Source organism: Rhinatrema bivittatum, chromosome 1 (assembly GCF_901001135.1).
Source record: "Rhinatrema bivittatum chromosome 1, aRhiBiv1.1, whole genome shotgun sequence".
Taxonomy (NCBI): Eukaryota; Metazoa; Chordata; class Amphibia; order Gymnophiona; family Rhinatrematidae; genus Rhinatrema; species Rhinatrema bivittatum.
Window position 1 is genome coordinate 214,588,582 of NC_042615.1, and position 22,538 is coordinate 214,611,119.

At 46.2% G+C, this 22,538-nt stretch overlaps 1 protein-coding gene across 3 annotated transcripts in view; it reads left to right on the plus strand.

The window, feature by feature from the left end:
* The window catches only part of SORCS2 (sortilin related VPS10 domain containing receptor 2), a 1,741,628-nt gene that overhangs the window by 1,619,164 nt on the left and 99,926 nt on the right, over positions 1 to 22,538 (plus strand). For all 3 annotated transcript variants that reach the window (XM_029591638.1, XM_029591649.1, XM_029591657.1), the window contains exons 15-16: positions 2,665 to 2,785; positions 9,562 to 9,695. In XM_029591638.1, the coding sequence (XP_029447498.1) occupies positions 2,665 to 2,785; positions 9,562 to 9,695 (255 nt within the window). The remainder of the gene's footprint in view (positions 1 to 2,664; positions 2,786 to 9,561; positions 9,696 to 22,538) is intronic.

Below are 22,538 nucleotides of genomic sequence, written 5' to 3' on the forward strand. Positions count from 1 at the left end.
ATTGCCTAAGAGAAGCAAGACTACAAATCCCGGTATCCAGTGGGGTAAAACCAGGACTGGATTAACCTGTCTTGAAAATCTGGAACCAGCAGAGCTATAAAGAAAAAGGTAGGTCAAGTGAAAGATCTTAAGGTGGATTCTGGATTTAGGTTGCCAATGCCTGCAATGAAATAAAGAAGGATTTGGGAAGACAGAAACAGCAGCGTTGTGTTTTTGTTGAAGGAGTCAGAGGGAACTAAGGAAAAGATCAGTGAGTAAAACGTGGCAAGCAAGATTTGAAATTACTAAAGCATTGGCAAGGAGCTTGGTAATAAGAGAATTGTGAGATATGGGTGGAAGTGTACATGAAGCTAAAGTGATAAAGGATTGTAATAGTCAGTACCCAGAAGTTTCAAAGAGTAGATCCATTTCTTGATGCCCACTCCCTGGGACAAGCCGAGGCTTTCCCAAGACTAACTGGCTAATAATTTTTTATGGACATGTCTTCCACGAACTTATCCAAACTTTTTAAAAATTACACTATGCTAGATGTCTTGATCATATCCTCTTGCAACAGATTCCTTGTCTTAATTGCGTGTTAAGTGAAAAAATACTCTCTCCAATTCTTTTTATATCTGCTACTCATTAGTAATGAAATGAGACGATGTCTCTCCGAAACCTTGTAACTACTATCGGAAAGAATAAATAACCATTTCCAATTTCTCTTTTCCACTTCACTCACACACTTCCCTTCTTGCACTGTGCCTTCTGGTGGTGACAAATGGATGGGCACAGGCAGTGTATTATAAGTGTTCAAGGCTTTGACGTCAGAACCCTAAAAAGAAAGGGAACAAAAGTGGATGTCCAAGTAGCCCATACAGAAAGCGTATGAAGAGGAGAGAAAAGTTCATCAGTTTGAACCATATGTCATCTGATAGCCTAAAATGTTTAGGAGGACGGAAGGGCATGTCAGATAGCTCAACTCTGAATATCCTCATTTATAGCTATTTATTTATTTGTATATATATATTTTTTATTACTGTAAAGTTAAGATGTCATCAGGTTTTTAAGCAGATTGCTATTTGGCGTCAGTAAAAACTGGTCAAATGAAATGTAGAATGAAAATTACTTGCATCCATTGGCAGGGGCAGCTCAAGGCAATCTGCTACCTGAGGCGAGGGATGAGATGGTGCTCCCTCTCTTCCCCCAAGGCACAGCACAGGTCAAGTCATTGAGAGTGCCAAGGGGGATCCCCTTGGCGTGTGGCCCGTTTGGTGATTTGAAATGCTGCATAAGGGGGAAAGCAGGGGTCAGAGGAGTGGCAGTGTGAGTGATAATATTTCTAGGTACCTGGCAACCATGCCACACTCCCAGGAACACTATGACCTGCCTCCCAGGTTTACCCAGCATTTGCCACCTGAAGAAGTGGAAGATGGGTGAATGATGGGGGGTCTGTGTGTGCAACGGTATTAGATGCACTAGGTGAACCTTAGGGCCTTGCACACAAAAATTATACATTTATAATAACAGATTTTACATGAAAAAGGGCATTCATAGTCTTCTGAGGTAAAAATATCACAACATATATATTATTTTTACATGCACTGTTGTGCACACAGACACTCACTCACACACAGGCACTCACATACACACACACCCTCTCCATCTCCCACACAGGAACTCATATACACACACACCCTCTCCATGTCCCACACAGGCACTCATATACACACACACCCTCTCTATCTCCCACACAGGCACTCATATACAAACACCCCCTCTCCATGTCCCACACAGGCACTCATATACACACACACCCTCTCTATCTCCCACACAGGCACTCATATATACACACACACACCCTCTCCATGTCCCACACAGGCACTCATATACACACACACCCTCTCCATGTCCCACACAGGCACTCATATACACACACACCCTCTCCATCTTCCACACAGGCACTCATATGCACACACACCCTCTCTATCTCCCACACAGGCACTCATATGCACACACACCCTCTCTATCTCCCACACAGGCACTCACATACACATACACAGACTCAGGCCCTCCCCCTCTTTTCTTCAGCTGCAGTGGGAGGGGACCTCTTCCTCTCTTCTGGGCTACAGCAGGATGGGATCTGCCGTGGTCCCGCCAGACTTCTCAGAGGGCCATGGTAGGATGGGGTTTGCCATGGCCCCACTGGGCCTCTCTTAGGAATCCAGTGGGCACTTTAGTAATCACTGTGCAGCAAAGTGAGGTAGCTGCCACAGGAGTGTTTAAGGGAGGCACTTTTTGCCGATCTCAAAATGTTGCATCCTGAAGCGGTCGCCTCATCTCCCTTAATGTTAGAACTGTTCCTGTGCATTAGGCCCTATTTTGAAAAGGGTTTTCTCATATCTTGTTCTGTGTTTATGAGAACATTCTTTTGAAAACAGAACACTTCAACTCCATATCCTTTGGGTTATGTACAGCTGCATGCCACTCAGATACACGTGCTGAAATTATTCGTTATATACTCTGTGACCCAGAAAGTGAGTCACAGAGTGTAAAGCTCTACTTTGCACCCTCTTTTGATATCTTCCTGAGGTTACCAGGAGGCAGTTGTTCTTATGCTTTCTAGTTCACATGTTCTCTAGTTTTCTTCTTCTTAGCTTTCTACTTTTTATCTTTCCTCGGCAGAATTTTTGGTCATATCAGTTTTCGTTCAGACTGGGAACTGGTGAAAGTAGACTTCAGGCCATCTTTCTCCAGGGAATGCACTGAAGATGACTATGACTCTTGGAACCTCACCACCCTGCAGGTATTGGATAAATAACCATCTGGATTTCAGATACTGCCTTTGATAGACCTAGAATCAGAGACCGCTGAGTAGGAGTTGTTAATATATTACTAGAGTTGGGATTACAATGTCTTTGTGAAATGCAAGTAGTAAATACAGAAGCAGAGTTGCCACTCCTGCTTCCATTTTCCCTTGCTTTTCACACCCCATCTTCCAGATCAGGGATCAAACTTGGGCTTCGAGGGCCACAAGCCAATTGGGTTTTCAGAATCTCCACAATGAATATTCATGAGATCTATTTGCATGTACTGCAGAAATCATTGTGAAATAGGGTGCCACTGCCTCAATCAGACATCATCATCCTTACAGCAGAAGGCTGATTTCATTTGTGCAAGGTCATGCAGTGTTACATTTTTGGCATTCCTGCTCTGCACCAGGGTTTTACATTATTGTTTTCTCTGTCAGCTTCCACTGTAAATTGCTTCCTGCTTCCCACCACTGCTTATTTCTCTAAGGGGTTTACTTAATATAGCACATTTAAATCAGAGCATTAATACCAATGGGTTTTTTTTTCACTTTTTCCATATAAATTGAAAATTGCAACCGAGAATATGTTTGTACAGAAAAAAGGTGTTCCCTGTATGTACCCGGATCAGTCCAGATTCCTGGGTTTATTCATCCGTGCCAGCAGGTGGAGACAGAGAAAGTAAAACCGACACTGCTTTATATACACTGATGCCACCTGCGGTTCCTCAGTATTTCTGGTCCTATTTTTGATTTTTGCTCTGAGCCTTCCTCCCAGGGGTTGGGGTTTCTCGTGAGGGACCCTTACCCTGTTTGGTCGAGGCGGACAGGCTGGTGGTCAGAGACCCTTTTGTACGCCCACTCCACAGGTAACCGTGAGGTGCACATCTGGTGGTCCAGATCCCTCCTTTCCACGTGTTGGCTCCTTAGTTTTTTTCCTCACTTTCCTCTCCTATGTTAGTTAAGTTGCTGAATTGAGCTGGACAGCTCTTTTCAGTGTTAGAAGCAGAAATTCATAATGAGGCTGCTATTAGATTTTCTTCATTTTTCTATTTTTTACTTTTGGTGTTTGATCGGGCCGCCAGTGACACGATGGTGAGGGGGGTGGTCTGCTGCGCATGTGGAGTGATTCCCAAGCTGCTAAATTGGCGCGGTCTGAGCTCAGCCTGTGTTTCAGGGGGGAGGGTCCCTTGGTGCTCCCAGTGCCTACCAAAAGGAGGAAGGTTGCATCCTTTCCTCCTCTGTGGCTCTGAGTGCTTCAGTCCACGTGCAGCTGCCTAGTGCGGTAACCATGAGAACGGTGGCCATCTTGGATCCCCTGGCGTTCAAGCCCATGCTTTTGGGGTCTGAGGGGGATTTTCCTCCGGTCCTTTCCCCGGTTCATCCAGGTCCTATTGGGGGACAGGTGGACTCGGCAGGCTTCCGGGATGGCTCTCTTTCTGTGGATGTATACAGTGTACTGGCCCCGGCTCCATTCTTGCCGGAATTTGGGCTACTTATGCACAAAGCATTTTTGGCACAACAGGAGGACTTTGTGCCCAGAGGAGGTGGCCAAAACCCCCCTTCTTTACTCCCGGAGGCCAGTTCACCTCCAGATAGGCTGCCAGAGTCCGGCTCAGGTCAGGGCAGGCGGGGGGGGGGGGGGTTGCAAGAAGGTACTGTGACCGCCCGAGTGCTGCGCTTGCCTGCTATGGTGCCACAGGGAAATGCCTCTGGCCTGGGGGCAATGCTTTCTGCAATCGGGCGGCGGACCCGAATGCAGCGGACACGAGCCAAAGTGATGATCTTGATCCCGGGCCTGCGGCAGAGGGGGATGACCCCCAAATCCTACGGTTGTTCCACAGGGAAGAATTGGCACCTCTCATTCCCCAAGTTCTGGAGGAGCTGGGACTTCAGCCTCCACCTGACGACCCTCGCAAGGATGGTGCAAATCCAGTTTTGGAGGGCATGCAGCGCCCCCCCTTCCGGGTTCCTATATCATGAGTCCATTAAAACGGTGGATCAGGAGTGGGATAACCTGGACGTGGGATTGAAAGTTGTTCAGGCCATGGCCAAGCTTTATACCTTGCCGGAGCAGGCCCTGGAGTTGTCCCTAAGGTGGATGCTGCGGTATCCACCGTCACAAAGAAAACGACCATTCCAGTTGCGGGGGCAACAGCTCTGAAGGATGTTCAGGATCGCAAGCTAGAGATCCCTTTCAAGAGGATTTTTTAGGTCTCCACTTTGAGTCTACGTGTGGCGATTTGTTCCAGCCTCATGCAGCGAGCATGCTTACGCTGGGTCCAGCGTTCCCAGGAGGATCCGACATTCAGAGGTTTGCAAGGTGCTCAGGCAGACTGGTTGGAAGCGGCCATTGCATTTGCAGCAGATGCCTTGTATGATGTGGTGCGGACATCTTCCTGCATTATGGGGGCTGCAGTTTCCTCAAGGCGCCTCCTATGGCTCTGTAACTGGTCTGCAGACATTTCATCTAAGGCCCAGCTGGCTTCTTTATCATTCAAAGGTCGGCTCTTATTTGGCGAGGAGTTGGATCAGATCGTGAAGCAATTAGGAAACTCTAAGGTGCTTCACTTACCGGAGGACAAGCCGTGGGGCAGACGGAGTTTTCCCCCACGGCCGCGTTTTCGGGACACTCGGAGGTGTTGACAACCGAGCATCTCTTCGACGACACAGAGGTCTTTTTAATCTTGCGGTCAGTCCTGGGGCAGTCCTTTTGAGGAGGACATCGGCCCTTCAGAGCCCCCACCACTGCCGGCACCTCCGGTTCCAAATTGACACAATGAAGGGAGGCCGGCCCACTCCACCATTCCTTTTATAGGAGGTCGGCTGGCTTCATTTTATGAGGAGTGGGCCAAAATTACCCAGGATGAGTGGATACTCAGTGTGATAAGAGATGGTTACGCTTTAGAATTTTCCCGGCCCATCCGCCACCTGTTTCTAAACTTCCCCTGCGGCTCACTGCAGAAGCGCAGGACGGTGCAGGAGACTTTGCACAGGTTGCAGCGCTTGGGGGCCGTGGTCCCAGTGCCTCTGGATGAACTTCAAATGGGTCGGTATTCAGTTTACTTTGTGGTCCCGAAGGAGGGAGCCTTTCACCCCATACTACATTTAAAGCGGGTCAATGCGGCATTGAAATTTCCCCATTTTCGGATGGAAACGTTGCGGTCGGTGATAGCGGTGGTATGCACCCAGGAATTCCTGGCATCGTTGGATTTGACGGAAGTGTATCTTCACATTCCCATTTCCTGAGACCATTAACACTACCTGATGTTTATGGTCTTAGGGCAGCATTTCCAGTTTCAAGCACTCCCATTCAGATTGGCCATGGCGCCTCATACCTTCACCAAGATTATGGTGGTCGTAGCGGCAGCATTGAGGCGACAGGGAGTCCTCGTCCATCCTTATCTCGACGATTGGCTCATTCGGGTGAAGTCGGAGACCAGTTGTCATACAGCAGTGCAAGCGGTCCTTCGGACTTTGCGGTCGTTAGGCTGGGTGGTGAATTTAGCCAAGAGCCACCTAGTTCCGTCTCAAACTCTGGGAGCGTTTTTCAACACAAGCCAAGGCAGAGTCTTTCTGATGGAAGAGAGTGTGCGCAAACTACAAACTCAGATTCAGCGCTTGGCACAGTTGTGTGTCCCCAGAGCTTGGGATGTGTTGCAGGTCCTTGGTTACATGACTTCCACATTGGATCTGGTGCTGTGGGCCTTTGCTCATATTCGTCCCCTTCAGAGGGCTCTTCTGGGCCAGTGGAGTCCGTTCTCAGAGAAGTATCACCAGCCTGTTCCTCTCTCCCCTTTGGCCAGGGACAGTCTCTCTTGATGGCTGCACACACCCAACCCCATGCAGGGGGGTTCACCTTGGAAGTTCCGGATTGGGTGATTCTGACTATGGATGCAAGCCTCTCTGGATGGGGGGCAGTTTGTCAGTCAAGCAGCTCAGGGCACCTGGTCAGCCATAGAGGCATCTTGGTCTACCAATCGTTTGGAAGCCAAGGCGGTACGTTTGTCTTTGCTTGCCTTTCAGCCTTTAGTTCAGGGGCATTTGGTGCAAGTTCTTTCAGACAATGCGACGACGGTAGCCTCCTCCGTGGTGCGGCGGGGACGCCATCGCCGTTCAGTCCCGGGCCTTCTCTTGCGGCTCATCCGCCACCGAGCTCCATTCTGCTAGGGAGTTCCCTAGCGCGCGCATGCACCCCTCCCCAAGGTTTAAAGGGGCCATGATGCATTAGGGCTGCCAGCCCTCCTCGGATGATGTCACTTCCCTGGGTCTATTTAAGGCAAGCTCTGACAATCAGAGCTTGCCTTTGCAACTGGTTCCCTCCTAGGTTGTGTTGCCTCACTGTTCCTTGAGTTTTCTATTTCAGCCTGTCCAACGACTTTGACCGCTGCCGGTATCTGACCTCTGCCTGTCCAATGACCTCATCTGACTGCTGCCGGATCCTGACCTCTGCCTGTCCAATGACTTCATCTGACCGCTGCCAGAATCTGACTTCAGCCTGCCCCTAGTCCCATCTGCCTGCTGCCTGCCTTCTGACCTCGGCCTGCTTGTGATCTCGTCTGACCTCCGGGTCTCCCCAGCTAGTACCCTTGGACTGTCCCTCTGGTACTAACCTCGGCTTGATCCTTGACTTGCCTGCCTTCTGACCTCGGTTTGTTCCTGGTAACTCTGCCTGCTGCCTGTCATCTGTCCTCCAGTCTCGAACCTGACCGTGCTCCTCTTCTGCCTAGGCATGCCGAACTTCCATCTCCCAGGAGACCCTGCGAAGCCCACCTAAGTTCTAGCGGCCCGGTTCCCTACGGGCTCCTCCCGGGAGGATCTCAGGCTTCCAGTGGTGAAGCTCTTCCTTGCCTCTGTCTCCTCCCATGCTCCGCTCCCTGGGGGCAGTTGCCTCCTGTTTCCTATCAGGAAGTATCTCTCCACTGCCCCAGGACAAGGGTCCACTTCCGAGCGCAACAATTATTGGCTGGATGAGGCAGATTGGGAGTCTCAGTCTTTTGGTGAAAGCATGTTGTGAGTGGGACTCTCCAGGTCCCACCTTGTTTAGAAAGCTTTGGTACATCCCAGGAGTCTGGACTGATCCAGGTACATACAGGAAAAGGAAAATTTGGTTCTTACCTGATAATTTTCATTCCTGTAGTACCACGGATCAGTCCAGAACCCGCCCAAGTATTAAGGAGGGTGGAGAGTTGTCCACTCAACTGTTGTAAATTACAGACATCAGAATTTTTTTTTATCAAATTTATATTGAAATGTTTTTTAATGGTGTTTTTTGTATTTAGCTTGGGTACAGATCAATACTGAGGAACTGCAGGTGACATCAGTGTATATAAAGCAGTGTCAGTTTTACTTTCTCTGTCTGCACCTTCTGGCATGGATAGATAAACTCAATGAGTCTGGACTGATCCGTGGTACTACAGGAACGAAAATTATCAGGTAAGAACCAAATTTTCCTTTCAAGTGCAAAAAAAACAGAAGAAAAAATACCAGTCACAAGCAAACAATAACTTTACACAACATTCCACAAATAAGGGGAACACTCAATTTTAATATGAATGTTCTTACAGAGCAAGCTAATTAATGCACATATTAATGCAAAATGTAATTATACTTCTTGATGCTTAGTTACATTTTTTTGTGCTAATGCATCTGCATTTACATTTGCACTATTTAATGGGTGTCTAGTTTACCCTCCATAATAAAGAGGTCATTTTTATGGTTTTGCATGTCATTACTTCATAACCCTAAAATTAATATTAATGCTAAGTTAACTTGCATTATATGCCCACATTACCATGTGCAGTAACCCTAACACTCTGTTGTAAATAGACTCCTTAATTTATATCATATCCCTAAGGTGCCATCTGACTCATGTCATTTTTGCTACACCAAACTAAGGCCTGATTCACTAAGGTATTTCTCCCATTCTGTGTCTATCGGAAAAAGCTTTGATGAATCAAGCCCTACCATAGCAAACCCTCTGAAGATAGCTTTCCTAAGCATACCAACAAATCCTTTACTTCCCGTCAACAAATCACAAATGATAGACAGCTTCCAATCAGTGGCTGCTTGCTGTTTAAGACATGAATACTTCTATGTGATGGATATGTGTGTATAAATATTTATATACACTTAAGTTATGGCATGAAGTATCATTTTTTTCTCTTTAGTGGCCCAGCAGTTTCTTCATGCTCCTTTGTGCTTCCATTTCACTTAGAACTGGGGGTGGAATTTGGTGCCATGAGCCTTCATTTACACCTACCGGGGGGTGGGGGTGGGGGGAGTTCACCATTTTTATATCCCCTCCCATATCACTTAGCCTAATCAATACAGTAACTGTCCTTGACCACATTAGGACCCTTATTGGATTCCTGCAATCATAGGTCCTAAATCTGGCCACTCATTGTTGCAGTTGATTACTGTAACTCCCTCCCTCTCCCTCCTCCCAAGGACTGTGAACATTGCTTCATTAGCATCCCCAGCCCCAACCAGCTTAGGGGGCAGAAGATCTGATCTGGGAATTTAATCTGGGTCCTCTATATGGGTCGTCTACCACAGAGTCACTGAGCTGGGCAAGAAACCTTCCCTTTCAGAGTACCTCCTGCAACACCACAAAGCTTCTGTCTCTGATCATATTCTGTAGCTGTTCCAAGAAAGACAATGACAAAAGTATCGTCTTGAAACCCTAAGTGTTTGTGATCATCTGAAAGTAGGCATGACTTGAGGGACTTTTTACTAGTTTTGTACATTTACCAACTGCTTTTGATGTTTAGGGGGAACATTGTATCATGGGCCAGCAGAGAAGTTTCCGGAAGAGGAAGATCTCATCATGGTGTATCAAAGGCAGGAGTTTCACTTCAGCACTCACTTCCAAGATTTGTCAGTGCGAAAACGCTGATTTCATGTGGTAAGTCTTTCTGTGATCTTTCTTCTCTGACATAAAGATAAAGATTACTGAGAGGAGAGAGAGCTATGTTGGCCATGACCTGATATCAAAAGTACTTCTTATTAATTGTATCACAACCTACCCTGTCTGCAAATGTCAGCACAATTAGGAGATAGATATGGGTCAATATGTGTCTCAACTTTGATTCATCATACATTCTATGTCTTTGTGGTTTTCCCACAAAGACATTCTGGGCCTGATTTTCAGTGTTTTCAGGGATGGTTCTTCCATTACCTGAACCTTGTACCAGATTTTGGGGGTCATAATAAAACTTTGGAAGTCTCCAGGTGCTGCTTACCCACTTTTAAGGCACGGCACCACAAGAGAGAAGGGTAGGAATGCTGGATAGATGTGGGGAGTTTAAACAGAGAGGAACTGGGTAGGTGGAGAAATTGTGAAAAGAGGGTGTTGATTGGGAGGAGAGCAAGGGTATGTAAGGGATCTGGCTGTTACTCTGCCCTCCTGCCAGCATGGGCCTTCAGAGGAGCATGTTCATGCTGCCTCAGACCTCCATGCTTCTATGGCTTGGAGGTCTTGCTAGCAGCCATGTTTGCAGCATGATGCAGCAATTCCACTCCATTATAAGGTGGCATCCCAATAAGCTCCTTGTTTCAGCTTGGAGTCTCTTTCATTCCAAGTTGTGGTCATTCTGACTGTTATCTTAAACCTAACTATAGCTATTGTTTGGCCTTCTGTTTTTGTTTGTTGGTCTTGTTCCTTGTGTTCTGTTTTGTGGTGCACTTCCGTGTTCTGTCTTATGTTTGTTTGTGGGCACCTTTCTGTTCTCCCCTTGTTTCTGAAGGCCTGTCCTGTTCTAGTGGGTGCCCTCTTGTTCACCTGTCCCCAAGTGCACCTCCACTTGAAGTACTGCTGGTTACCAGAACCCAAAGGATCAACCTGAGGGGGAAGTGGTCGGTACAGGTGAAGATTCTATTCCTATCCAGTTCTGTCCTGCACAGTCTGATCCTGCACACTGCTCCTCTCTGAATCCTGCACTGCTCCCGTCCTGGGGGTTACCCTTATACCGGCACCCATGCCATGACAGGGTGCAGGCAAGGTGAGGATGGGGTAGAGAGAGAGAGAAAGGGTGCTGGTCACTGCATAAAGGGAGCAAAGAGATTGGGTGATGCTAGCGTGCTGTGCAAGGAGTGAAGGGGAGAAAGAGGAGAATGCTCTGGGGAAGAAGAGAAGAGATGCGGGACAGGGAGAGAAGGCATCCTGGACACTGGACAGGGGGCAATGGAAGAGGGATACAGGACTTGGCAGAGGATGAGAAAAGAGTGAGAGGTGGATGCAGAGTGGGGCAACAGAAAGGAATGCTGTGCCAAAGCTGCTCCTGATAGGCAGGTGTGTAAGGGGGAGGGTGCAAGATTGAAGGGTTGCCAAGGCCACCTAATACCCTTGCACTGGCCTGGAATGCTTTACATGTGTAAAATTTTTGTTTTTATTCTTTCTACATGTTTATTTAATGTATTCAGGTACAGTAGGTAAAACCTTATTTTATGCACATAAGTGTTGCTTTGAAAATCAACCCATGGGTTGTACATGTAAAATTACACGTGGAAATTGATTTCGCCCATACTTTTAGCCATAATGCAAGTAGGCTTCCCTGGGGGAAGAGTAGGGCTGAAAAAAGATTTATGATTTTAGAAAGTATGCAAGCAAATCTATTTGAAGAAAGCTTGCCAAAGTTTTGTCATCTCTGGGAAAGAATATTGAATATATGCTGATGACATTCAGTCATTTGTAACTAGTAATGATGAAAGTAGATTCTCATCAGCACAATTTAAGGGACATTCTGAATATTAATTCCTGGATATTATAGAATGGATTTGTTTTTAAACTGAAAAAAAATCCCCAAAGGATCTGTAGTTAGACGGGGACTCATCAACTATCGATGACTTGAATTTGGAAACTGGAGATGTATTCTTTCCTACTACATTCAAAGTAGATGATCTTGGGTTTATATTGGACTCTAGGTTAATGACAAAACCTCAGATGAGAATGGTACCTAAATCAGCATTTTATAAACTTCATCTGCTTACACACCTGAAGCATTTAATTCCTGCATCTGTTTTAAGAGACATTGTGCAGACTTTAGTATTGAGTGTATGTATTAGATTATTGAGCTCATTGTATCTTGGTGCACTTAATGTTTTACTTAAAAGTTTTAAAAATGATTTAAAGGCAGCGCAAGACTGATTTCAGGAGTTAAGAGGCATGACAGATTTAGTCCCATATTAGAAGAGTTACATTGGCTGCCAGACCAGCAATGAGTCCTGTTTAAAATATATACTTTGAGCGATACGATACGCTATTCTGACGAGACACATTGTCTTGCACATTTATTATCACCTTATGAACCTAGAAGGTCATTGCATTCTTCTGAGAACAACCTTCTGGTTATCCTTTCTTTTCAGGAAATTAGATAGCAAGAAACCCATTTTAACACATTTTTAGTGGCCGCCCCAACATAACTAAATGCATTTCCAAAACATGTATTTGATGAGCCTGATTACCTGGCTTTTAGAAAAAAATAAAAGCAATGTTGTTTAATCAGGCCTTTGGATAATTGCTATTGGGTGTATTAGCATATCAGTCTTGCAAGCTGTTCAGTAGTTTTTGATGCACCGTTCTTATTTTGTTTTAAGTGGATTGCTAGCTTTATTGTGTTTATTGCTATTTAAATTGTTTATTCATATTGGTAATGTTTTAGTGGTATCGGCAGTGTTCATATGTTTGGAATTTGTAGAATATAAGCATGTTTAATAAACAAATAAAAACATAAAATTACACCTTCTCTGAGCAGGATATAACGTAACCATAGAACCCGCAAATTTTCAAAGCAGACTTACGCACACGGGCTGTTTGAAACTTACTTCCTATGCCTTTGTGGGAAAACCCTTCATGAATAAACCCTTTTCATGTTTATTGAGTAAAGGATCATATTTTTACTTGTTTCCCAGAACACTTACTTTCCAAGATTCCAAGATGTTCTCAAAGTTGATATCGTTTTCAGAGTAAATCGTCAAAGCATCTTTAAAATTGGGAAATGCTCTGTGATTCCTGAGAGTAGGTCAACCTATCCAAGGACTGTACAGAGGGTGTTGAGTTCTCAGTGAGCACTTGATTAGGCTTTGAACACCAGCCTTTTTTTCCTGCTTTCAGTAAGTGTATTTTCACAGAAATCATTTTACTATTCAGAATGTCTCAACCTGGCAGAGAGATGAAAGGTACTATTATAGCCATGGTAGCTGCACATTACAACAGTTCTCATGCAGTGTAATAGCGCCACTGAGATGTTTGTTGTGTGAAGTAGTTAATGAAATTTACTGGTAAATCTTAGTAGGTTTGTGAATATTTTTTTTCTTTGGTTAAATGTAGCAATAAATTATATATTTAGCAAAGAAAGCAAGTAGTGAAAAGAATGCATCATAAAGAATTATAGGCGAAGGACAAGTTAGTGAGTGGAACAGTTTCTGACAGAAGGAATTTGCCTCAAGTCCTTTATACCCAAGGGTTATGAAAACTGCAGTAACCAAATGTCAAAGGCAACCACTTGCCCAGAAATGAAAAATATCCAGTCTACCATAAAGCTGAGAGGAAAAACAGATCACCATAAAATTAGATAGTGGCTAGTCTGCCCTCTACAGCAGGATGTGTGGTTAAACTAGCATTGGTCTGTACCACATCTGAATTAGATCTGGTTTTCTGGAAATCTCTCAGATCAGATTGAATCATTGAGTGCCACGCCATTCTTTGTGATGTGCTTCATCCTCGGTGCTGATGTCATGTGAATCAGGAAAACTGCGAAAACCCTGTGGTTGTTGAACTTCAAGTCTGTAATCCCAGAGTCTGCTTGGCAAGCTGGAAGCCAATTACACTTAAGGCATGTTTAAGCTCTACTGTGCCACTTCTGGAAATAATTTTCTAAGAAAATAAATAGGCAGAAACCAGTGCTCCAGATGAGTGTAAAATAACTGCTTTCTAACCAAGTAGAAAAGATACTCTACAAATGTTGAAGTTTTATCCTTGTTGCTGTCATGTCCAGAACCTGACAAAATTCTTGGTGATATTACAGTTCCAAAAATGTTGTTGTCCATTGGCAGTGTTTCTAAGTGAAACTCCACCCCAGTGTGCCTACCCTGCTTGGGTAGGGCCATAAAATAATGTGTTTCTCTTCGTGAATGGAACCACTCACAGCTACCTTTTACACAGTCTCTCTTAACTGCCGGGCCAGATCCTTTGTAGATGGGGGGAAAGATTTACTTCCAGGGCCCAATGTGACGGAATATCCTTTCTACACATTTTCTCTTTCCTTTGTGTTCCCCCTCGGAGAGGGGACTTGTCCTTTTAGTGGGTGCAGTGAGTGCAAAAGAAATACTTGGGAGTCACTGTGTTAGTGTCCAGAATTAAAGTCTTTACTGTTCAAACAACAATAAGAAAGACACAATAACTCAAACTGCAGCACCATAGAATTCTCTTGTTTCTTTTCTTACAGTCTCTTTCCCTCTTTCTGTGCAGGACTCACATTTTAGGGCCAGGGAAACATCGACTCTCTTGGATTAGGTAAAGTGGAGCTTCCAGATAGGCAGGGTCTCTTTAAATATGGTCAGAAAATCCCCTTCCAAAATGATAAAATTGGTAAAGAACCTTTCTCTCCCCAGGGTATAGTAAAAAACACTGGATGGGTGTCCCCAGTGATGTCTGATTTCCCTTCCTCATGGTTAGCAGATCTTCAGGATCTCCTTAGTTCTTAAACAGTCTCTCTATTTCTTCTTTATGGATCCCTGATTGGAGGAATCCCCTTGAAGCAAGCAGCTCTCTTTGCTTTAAACAGGAAGGAAGGGTGACCAAAACTTCCTCCTGGATTTGAACTCAAAGTCTTTAATCCCCAGCTGAATTTAACACCAAAGTTCCTCCTTGCAGGACACTGACACCTCCTTCCTCATGGAGGGTTTGGAAGGCAGGTCTTCCCTAACCTGCACATCCCAGACACAGGGTTCTCTGTGCTCTGAGCCTGGGTGGTGTACAGGCTCTCACAAGGCTCCTACCACTTAAAATCTTAAACCCGAAAAATATACCCAGAGAGAAAATCCTAACCAGCCAGTGAGTAGTCTGGATAAGGAAACCCCCTCCTGACCCTGCTCAGGATCACCAAGCAGGGTTTGCCTGGCTACTCTAACTGGGCCTGAAAAACAACTTACGCAAAACTCCTGTCTACCTCCTGACTCTCAGCAAACCTAAAGGAACTGCCTCCCGAGCTCCCTGAAGGAAACTGCTATATAGACTCTAAAGGGGATCGCCATTCCAGACCCCTTAAAGGGAGGGACTGGATTTTAATGGTAACCTCTCCCTCACAACTAACCTGAACTCACTCTAGCTAAACTAAAGGCTCTCTCAGGTCTTAATAGTGATGAAACCATAGACTCTGTAATATAAGGAAAAAAATGGTTAAGTGGAAAGGATACTTCTTCCAGTCCATTACTTCTCCTGGTCTATGGTGGGAAAAGAAGAATCCACAGCCTGTTGAGATCTTGAAGTCTTAGGATTCAAATTACCCTTTCCCTGTAGGTACCCGGATCAGTCCAGACTCCTGGGTTTTGCCTCCCCTCCAGCAGATGGAGACAGAGAAGTTTTAACGGACTCCATCCTATACCCCACCTAGAGTCTGTCAGTATTTCTCTGTCTCCAGCAGATGGTGGAGGGGCAAAATCTTTAGTCTGGGTTTGGTGTTAGGTTTTTAGTTGGTATTCGTTCCTTCGAGAATTTTAAAAAGACAAGGATTTAGTAAAAAAAAAACCAAACAAACAAACAAAGAGAGACGATATCTCTTTAGGCCTCCCAGGGGGTTGCTAGGTCCTCGTGGGACCATCCCCCCCCTGGTAGCAGAGGCTCTGGAGCAGAGGGTTGGGAGCCCTGTAACTGCCCATAGCTGAGGGTGATATCGGGGAGCCCGGTTCACTCACCCTCTGAAGATCTGCACACAGGAAAAAAAAAACAACGCTTTGGTGATTTATTTAATTTCTGAGCTGGCCTAGCGGTCTCTTTCGGCCCTCCTTCCTTCCGACGCTGTTTTCGCCATCCTTTTCAGTTCTTACGAGCTCCCGGGGGTTTGTCTTGGTCGCGCTGGTTCTTTTTTCAGCCCCCGATCCTAATTTAGCTTGGGGATCATGCTGCATGGTGCGGCCTGCAGGCCGGAGTTTGTACCGGTCGCATGTCGTGAGGGGAAAGTTCTTCGGGGAAGCCGATTCCAGCAAAATCACATCGCAGCAGCTCGAGAGCACGCAAGGACCCTGGGAGGGCAGAATTGCTGCAGCAACCTCAGGACCCTTTTCTTCTCAGCGCAGGTACTGAAGCCTTTCCGCGAACGTTCAGGGTGCAGGAGAAGGCTGCCTTGGGGGAGGGGAGCTCCCTGCCACCTCTTTCGCTGTGTCCTGCTGCCCCTAGGGGGGTGCGACTTGCAGGCAGCTCAGATCTCTTCCTCAGAGGAGGAACAGGGGAAAGACTCGGATGCGTTTTCTTCCTTGTTCTCCTCCAATTTTGTTTTGTTTTGTTGCTGCATAAAGCCTTCAAAGCATGGAAAGCAGCAAAGAGCCAGGGTACTAAGGTACCCTGTGAGGTCCCGGCATCACTGGGGTCTGGGACAGGAGCCTCATCACTCCACAAGCGTACCAAGTCACACAGTGGCATAGAAGTCCCCAAGGCCAAACACTCTCTCCAGCCCCTTTCTGATCCAGTGGCAGTTCAGATACGGACGGTAAGGATGAAGGGGTGTCTCCTCCGCAAGCCCCTGGTGAGGGACCGGATGTGGATCAGGATTACCAGCTCCAGCCAGCCAAGCCAGTGGGCACGCCTTAGGGACCTTAAGGAGGTCCAGCTCTTCCGGAGGAAGCGCTGGACCTCTTTAAGGTCCCTAAGGTGGATGCCACGGACTCGGCAGTGACCAAGAAAACCACCATCCCGGTAACAGGAGCCACTGCCCTGAAGGATTTGCAGGATCGCAAATTGGAGTTGTAACTTAAAACGTTTTTTGAGGTTTCCGCACTAGGGGTCTGTGCCGCTATGTGCAGCAGTTTTGCGCTACGAGCCAGTCTCTTTCTGCGAGTGAGGTGGTGCAAGTGGGGCGCCTGGAGGCGGAGGTAGCTTACAGTGCTGATGCGCTTTATGATCTGTTACAGACTTCTGGCAGGACTATGGTCTCGGCCGTGTCCGCCTGCAGGCTCTTCTGGCTTAAACACTGGACTGCGGATGTTTCGTCTACGACTCAACTGGGTTCCTTACCCTTCAAGGGTAAGCTGCTTTTCAGGCAACAGTTGGAGAACATGATAAAATCTCTGAGGGAGAATAAAGTCCATAGGTTGCCGGAAGATAGACCAGGACAAGAGGGTCCTTTCCTCAATGGGCAAGATTTCAGGGAAATCGCTGGTTTCACTCTTCACGGTCCACCAGTTCATCCTTTTGACAGGGTCCCGGTTGCCAATCTTCTTGGAATCAGTCCTTGGAATCTGGCCTGCCAGAGATGGAGCCCCACAATCTCATGGGGGTCCCAAGACAGCGCAGTGAAGCGAGGCCGGTCCACTCTTCCGTCCCAAGAATAGGGGGAGGTTATCCCTTTTTCTAGAAGAGTGGACCAACTTAACCTCAGATCAGTCGGTCCTCAGTATAGTAGAACACGGTTACACGTTAGATTTTGCTTGGCCGATCCACGAGCAGTACATGGTTTCCCCATGCGGGTACCACCAAAAAACGCCGGTGGTATAAAACACTCTGCGGTGGTTACAGGACCTAGGCGCCATAGTTCTGGTACCCGCAGGAGAGCTCAGGTGAGGGCTGTACTCCATCTACTTCATGGTGCCTAAGACGGAGGACACCTTCCGTCCCATCCAGGACTTAAAGAGATTCAATCGGACTCTAAAGGTGCCTCATTTTCGGATGGAAACTCTTCGCTCGGGGATAGCATCTGTACACAAAGGGGAATTTCTAGCATCTCTGGATCTGACAGAAACTTACTTGCACATTCCTATATTCCCGAATCATCAGAAATATGTGCGGTTTGTGATCCTGGGGCATCATTTTCAATTTTTCGCTCTACTGTTCGGTCTGGCGACAGTGCCCAGAGTCTTCACCAAGGTGGTTGTGGCAGCGGCCCTGCGAAAGGAGGGGATTCTGGTACACCCCTACCTGGATGCTTGGCTGATTCGAGCGAAGTCAGAACACTTTTGCAGAACAGCGGTACAGAGGGTGCTATAGATGTTGAGCTCATTGGGTTGTGTGGTCAACTCCGACAAGAGTCACCTGGTTTCCTCCCAGTCCTTGGAGTTTTAGGGTGCTCAGTTCGACATGATCTTGGGAAAGGTTTTTCTTACAGAAGAAAGATTGTCCAAGCTTTTCACTCAGGTGGGGTCCTTGCGATCCATGCCTCGTCCCAGGGTCTGGGATTATTTGCAGGTCCTTGGTTTGATGGCTTCCACTCTCGAACTGGTGTCTTAGGCCTTTTCTCATATGCATCCTCTTCAGTCAGCCTTGTTCTCCCGGTGAAATCCTCTCTCTGAACAGTTTCATCTTCTCCTCCCACTGACGGATTCGGCATGGTCCAGTCTTCTTTGGTGGCTGTGACCAGACAATTTACGGCGGATTTGGAAATTGCCTCCTGGAAAGTGGTAACCACCGATGCCAGCCTCTCTGGGTGGGGAGTGATTTGTCAAGGAATGGCAGTGCAAGGCTAGTGGACAAGAACTGAATCCTCCTGGTCAATCAATGGGTTGGAAACCAAAGCAGTTCGGTTGGCGCTGCAGGCACTCCTTCCTTTAGTAGAGGGATGATCAGTGAGGGTACTCTCCGCCAAGGCGATGACAGTGGCTTACATCAATTGTCAGGGGAGAACCAGGAGTCCTCCGGTGGTGGCAGAAGCTCAACTTTTAATCAACTGAGCAGAGCAACATCTCTACAAGATTGCAGCCTCTCACATTGCCGGGATGGACAATGTGCAAGCCAATTTTCTCAGCTTCCACCAGTTGGACCCAGGGGAGTAGGAACTCTCCGAAGAGGCCTTTCGTCTTCTGTACCCACGCTGGACCATGCCCTCCATGAATCTCATGGCGATGTGCCGCAATGCCAGGGCTCCTCAATTTTTCAGTTGGCGATGGGAACCAGGAGCAGAGGGGGTAGATGCTCTAGTCCTTCCCTGGCCAAGGAATGTTCTGTTGTACATCTTTCCACCGAGGCCATTGGTCAGAAATGTTCTGTGCTGCATCGAAGCTCATCCGGGCAAGGTGATACTCGTGGCTCCGGAGTGGCCGAGGCATCCATGGTTTGCCGACCTTCTGAATTTAGCAGTGGACGGTCCGCTGAGATTTCTTCCATCTCCGAATCTCCTGCAACAAGGCCCCATTTGTTACGGAGAGGTAGATCGCTTTTTTCTAGCGGCATGGCTTTTGAAAGGCAGCGATTAAGGAGTAAGGGTTACTCAAATGCGGTTATTGCCATGCCCTTACATTCCCATACAACTTCTACCTCCATGGCGTAAGTTAGAGTTTGGGGAGTATTTGAATCCTGGTGTCTAGACCACGAAGTGCAGCCATCCAGGTCTTCAATTCTGGATGTCCTGAATTTTTTACAGACTGGATTAGCCAAGGGGCTGGCGTTTAATTCCCTACGAGTTCAGGTCGCAGCCCTTGGTTATTTTTGTGAAAATGTGCAGGGGGTTGCGTTAGCATCTTATCCGGATGTGGCTCATTTTCTGAGAGGGGCTAAGCATTTGCGTCCTCCTGTCTGGAACCCCTGTCCCTCGTGGAAGCTCAATCTGGTTCTCTGTGCCCTTTGTAATGCTCCTTTTGAGCCATTGAAATGAGCGACCCTGAAGAATCTGACATTGAAGGTCATTTTTCTTGTGGCTATCTCCTCAGCAAGGCGTGTTTCCGAGCTTCAGGCCTTATCTTGCAGGGAGCCCTTCCTACAGATTTCTGAAGCAGGAGTCTCCTTAAGAACAGTTCTCTCCTTTCTCCCGAAAGTGGTGTCCTCTTTTCATTTGAATCAGTCAGTGGAGCTACTTGCTTTAGCAGGTCTGGATTCTTCTACTCCAGAGTCTAGGGATTTAAGGAAGTTGGACATAAAGAGGGTGTTGTTGTATTACTTGGAGGTCACAAACAGTTTCCGTCTTTCGGACCAGCTGTTCATTCTGTGGAGTGGACCCAGGAGGGGTCATAAAATTCAAGGGCCACTATTGCACGCTGGCTAAAGGAAGCTATTGTTTCGGCTTACCTTGTTCAGGGCCATCCTATTCTGGTTGGTCTTAAAGCTCATTCTACTCAATCGCAAGTGGCCTCGTGGGTGGAATGTCAACAGGTGTCGACGCAGGAAATTTGTGGGGTGGCTACCTGGAAATCTACACACACTTTTGCCAGGCATTATCGTCTAGATATCTGGGCCCCTGAGCCCAGTTCCTTCAGGGTCAGTGTACTCCGAGCGGGATTCTCTTGGTCCCACCCTGGTTAGGGAAGCTTTGGTACATCCCAGGAGTCTGGACTGATCTGGGTACGTACAGGGAAAGGAAAATTGGTTCTTACCTGCTAATTTTCGTTCCTGTAGTACCAGGGATCAGACCAGAGTCCCGCCCATGGGAAAATGGAGAGTCCTCTCGGCCGGTAGTTAGTCATATTTCTGCAAGTTTACCGAATGCCCCCCTTTTCAGGGAAAGAGTATGGGCATGGTTTCATTCATTGGAGGTTGTTTATGTGGAAGTTATGCTTTCATCTTTCTGCTTGGGTACAGTGTAATGCTGACAGACTCTAGGCAGCACCTCAGGGGTATAGGACGGAGTCCATTAAAACTTCTCTGTCTCCATCTGCTGGAGGGGAGGCAAAACCCAGGAGTCTGGACTGATCCATGGTACTACAGGAACGAAAATTAGCAGGTAAGAACCAAATTTCCTATGCATGAGTTCAAGCTGAGAAACCCAGAAGTTAAGCATTAACCATCTAGGAATACATGATAGATGTGCAGAGGCAAAATTTTCATTTTGGTTTGTTTATTTATTTTATATATCACCTCCATTCATTTGATTAGTTTCAAAAGAAAACACATTCATTTATTCATTTCATTGTTTTTTTTCCCCCCATTAAATTTAATGTGAGAAGCAATGCAACCTATTTTGAGCTTCAAAATTTAGTTTTCTAATCAAGTCTAATGAAACTTATAAGCAGACAACCTCAGAAGGGGGAAGAGTATACCAAAGCACAAAGACTGTGGCAAAGTGGCACCAAAAGAGGCATAAATAGTCTAAGGCACTGTAAAGAGGCAATAAGATACCAGCGATGGCAGGAGTTCTCCAAGGCATCATCAGAGGAGCAAAACAGCCCCAAGATTGTCAGGAACACGTGAAGGCTTCTAAAGAGGGCACTGATAACAGTGGCATGAACCCCCCCCAAAGAAAGCACAAAAGAGGCAAAGTCACACCAAGAGTGGAATCAACATCTTAAGGCTCCTTGAAGGGGGAAAGAAGTAGCAAAAGTGACAGAAAAAAAAAAAAACAGGCATTGAAAGAGAGACAGAGCAGCACAAAGAGTGGCATGAAGATCCTATGGGAGATGCACAGCAAGGCAGCAAGACTCCAAGGTGTAAAGTCTGGGGTGTGTCAGAAAGACCCCCCAAGGTAGTATATCAGGGTGGCAGCAAAAGCCCAAGGGGACGCATAAGGTGTATAACAGCAAGAAGTAGCAGCACAGTACTCCATGGTGGAGAGTCTTGGATATGACAGGTAAGGCTGAGTGGCAGCAAAACACCCAAGTACAGCATCAGAAGCAAGGCAGCTAGGCACGTTTACTGCAGCACCACCCAGGTGTAGCATCAGCAACAAGGCAGCTAGGCAGAGTGACAGCAAGATACCCAATCCTCTGCCCCTGCCATTCCCCGTAGCAGCTTGCATCTGCATCTATCATGGCGTCGAGAGGGAAAAAAAAAAAAGATCATCCTAAAGGTTTTCAGCTGAGCTGTGTTCTCTGAAGCAAGAAGGCAGACACCTAGAAAGTAACTGGAAAGGAGCCAGCCTGCTGGAGGATAGGCTGCTTTGCCATCAGCATTCCACTAAGTATTCCAGGGCCATGAAGGAGGTAAAGAAGGTGTTTTTGTCTAAACAAATGACAAATGAATTATTCTCTCTATGTAATTAGATCACTTAGTTTAATGTAAGTCAGTTTGCTATAATACACTTTTTTTTCTGTTGATTTATATGACCACTTAGCAAGTCATTTTTATGAGAAAATTGCAAAGATCCAGGAGAGGCTGAAACAAACTCTGGTGTTAGATAAAAATATTGTTATAGAGGAAGGTTCTGATAGAACGTGAGTACTGATAGAAGGAGCACATGTGATTGGGTGGAATAATTTTGATTCTGCCTCTGTTCATTAAAATAAAATCTTAGAACATTTGTGACACGACAAGATCAGCCTTAGATATTTGTCTATCTTATCTGATTAAAAGGGCAGAGGGGAACTTACTAGATTGGTTGAAGAACTTGGTCTTTAAATATGCCTTTAATTCATTGAAGGATAAATACCAGATGAAACTAATGGGCCTGATTTTAAAAAGCATTGAAATGCTTAAAATTGGGTTTTACATGTGTAAACACACTTTAGCTGTGTAAGTGGGCTTTTGAAAATTGCTACAGTATAGGTCATTGAATTGTCCATAAGATATTCATGTGTAAGTGCACTTTATGTACATAAATGACTTTTTCAAATTGCTATGATAGTATGTTAAATTTACACATCTAACTCCTTTTAAAATTACCTCCAATAGTTGTAA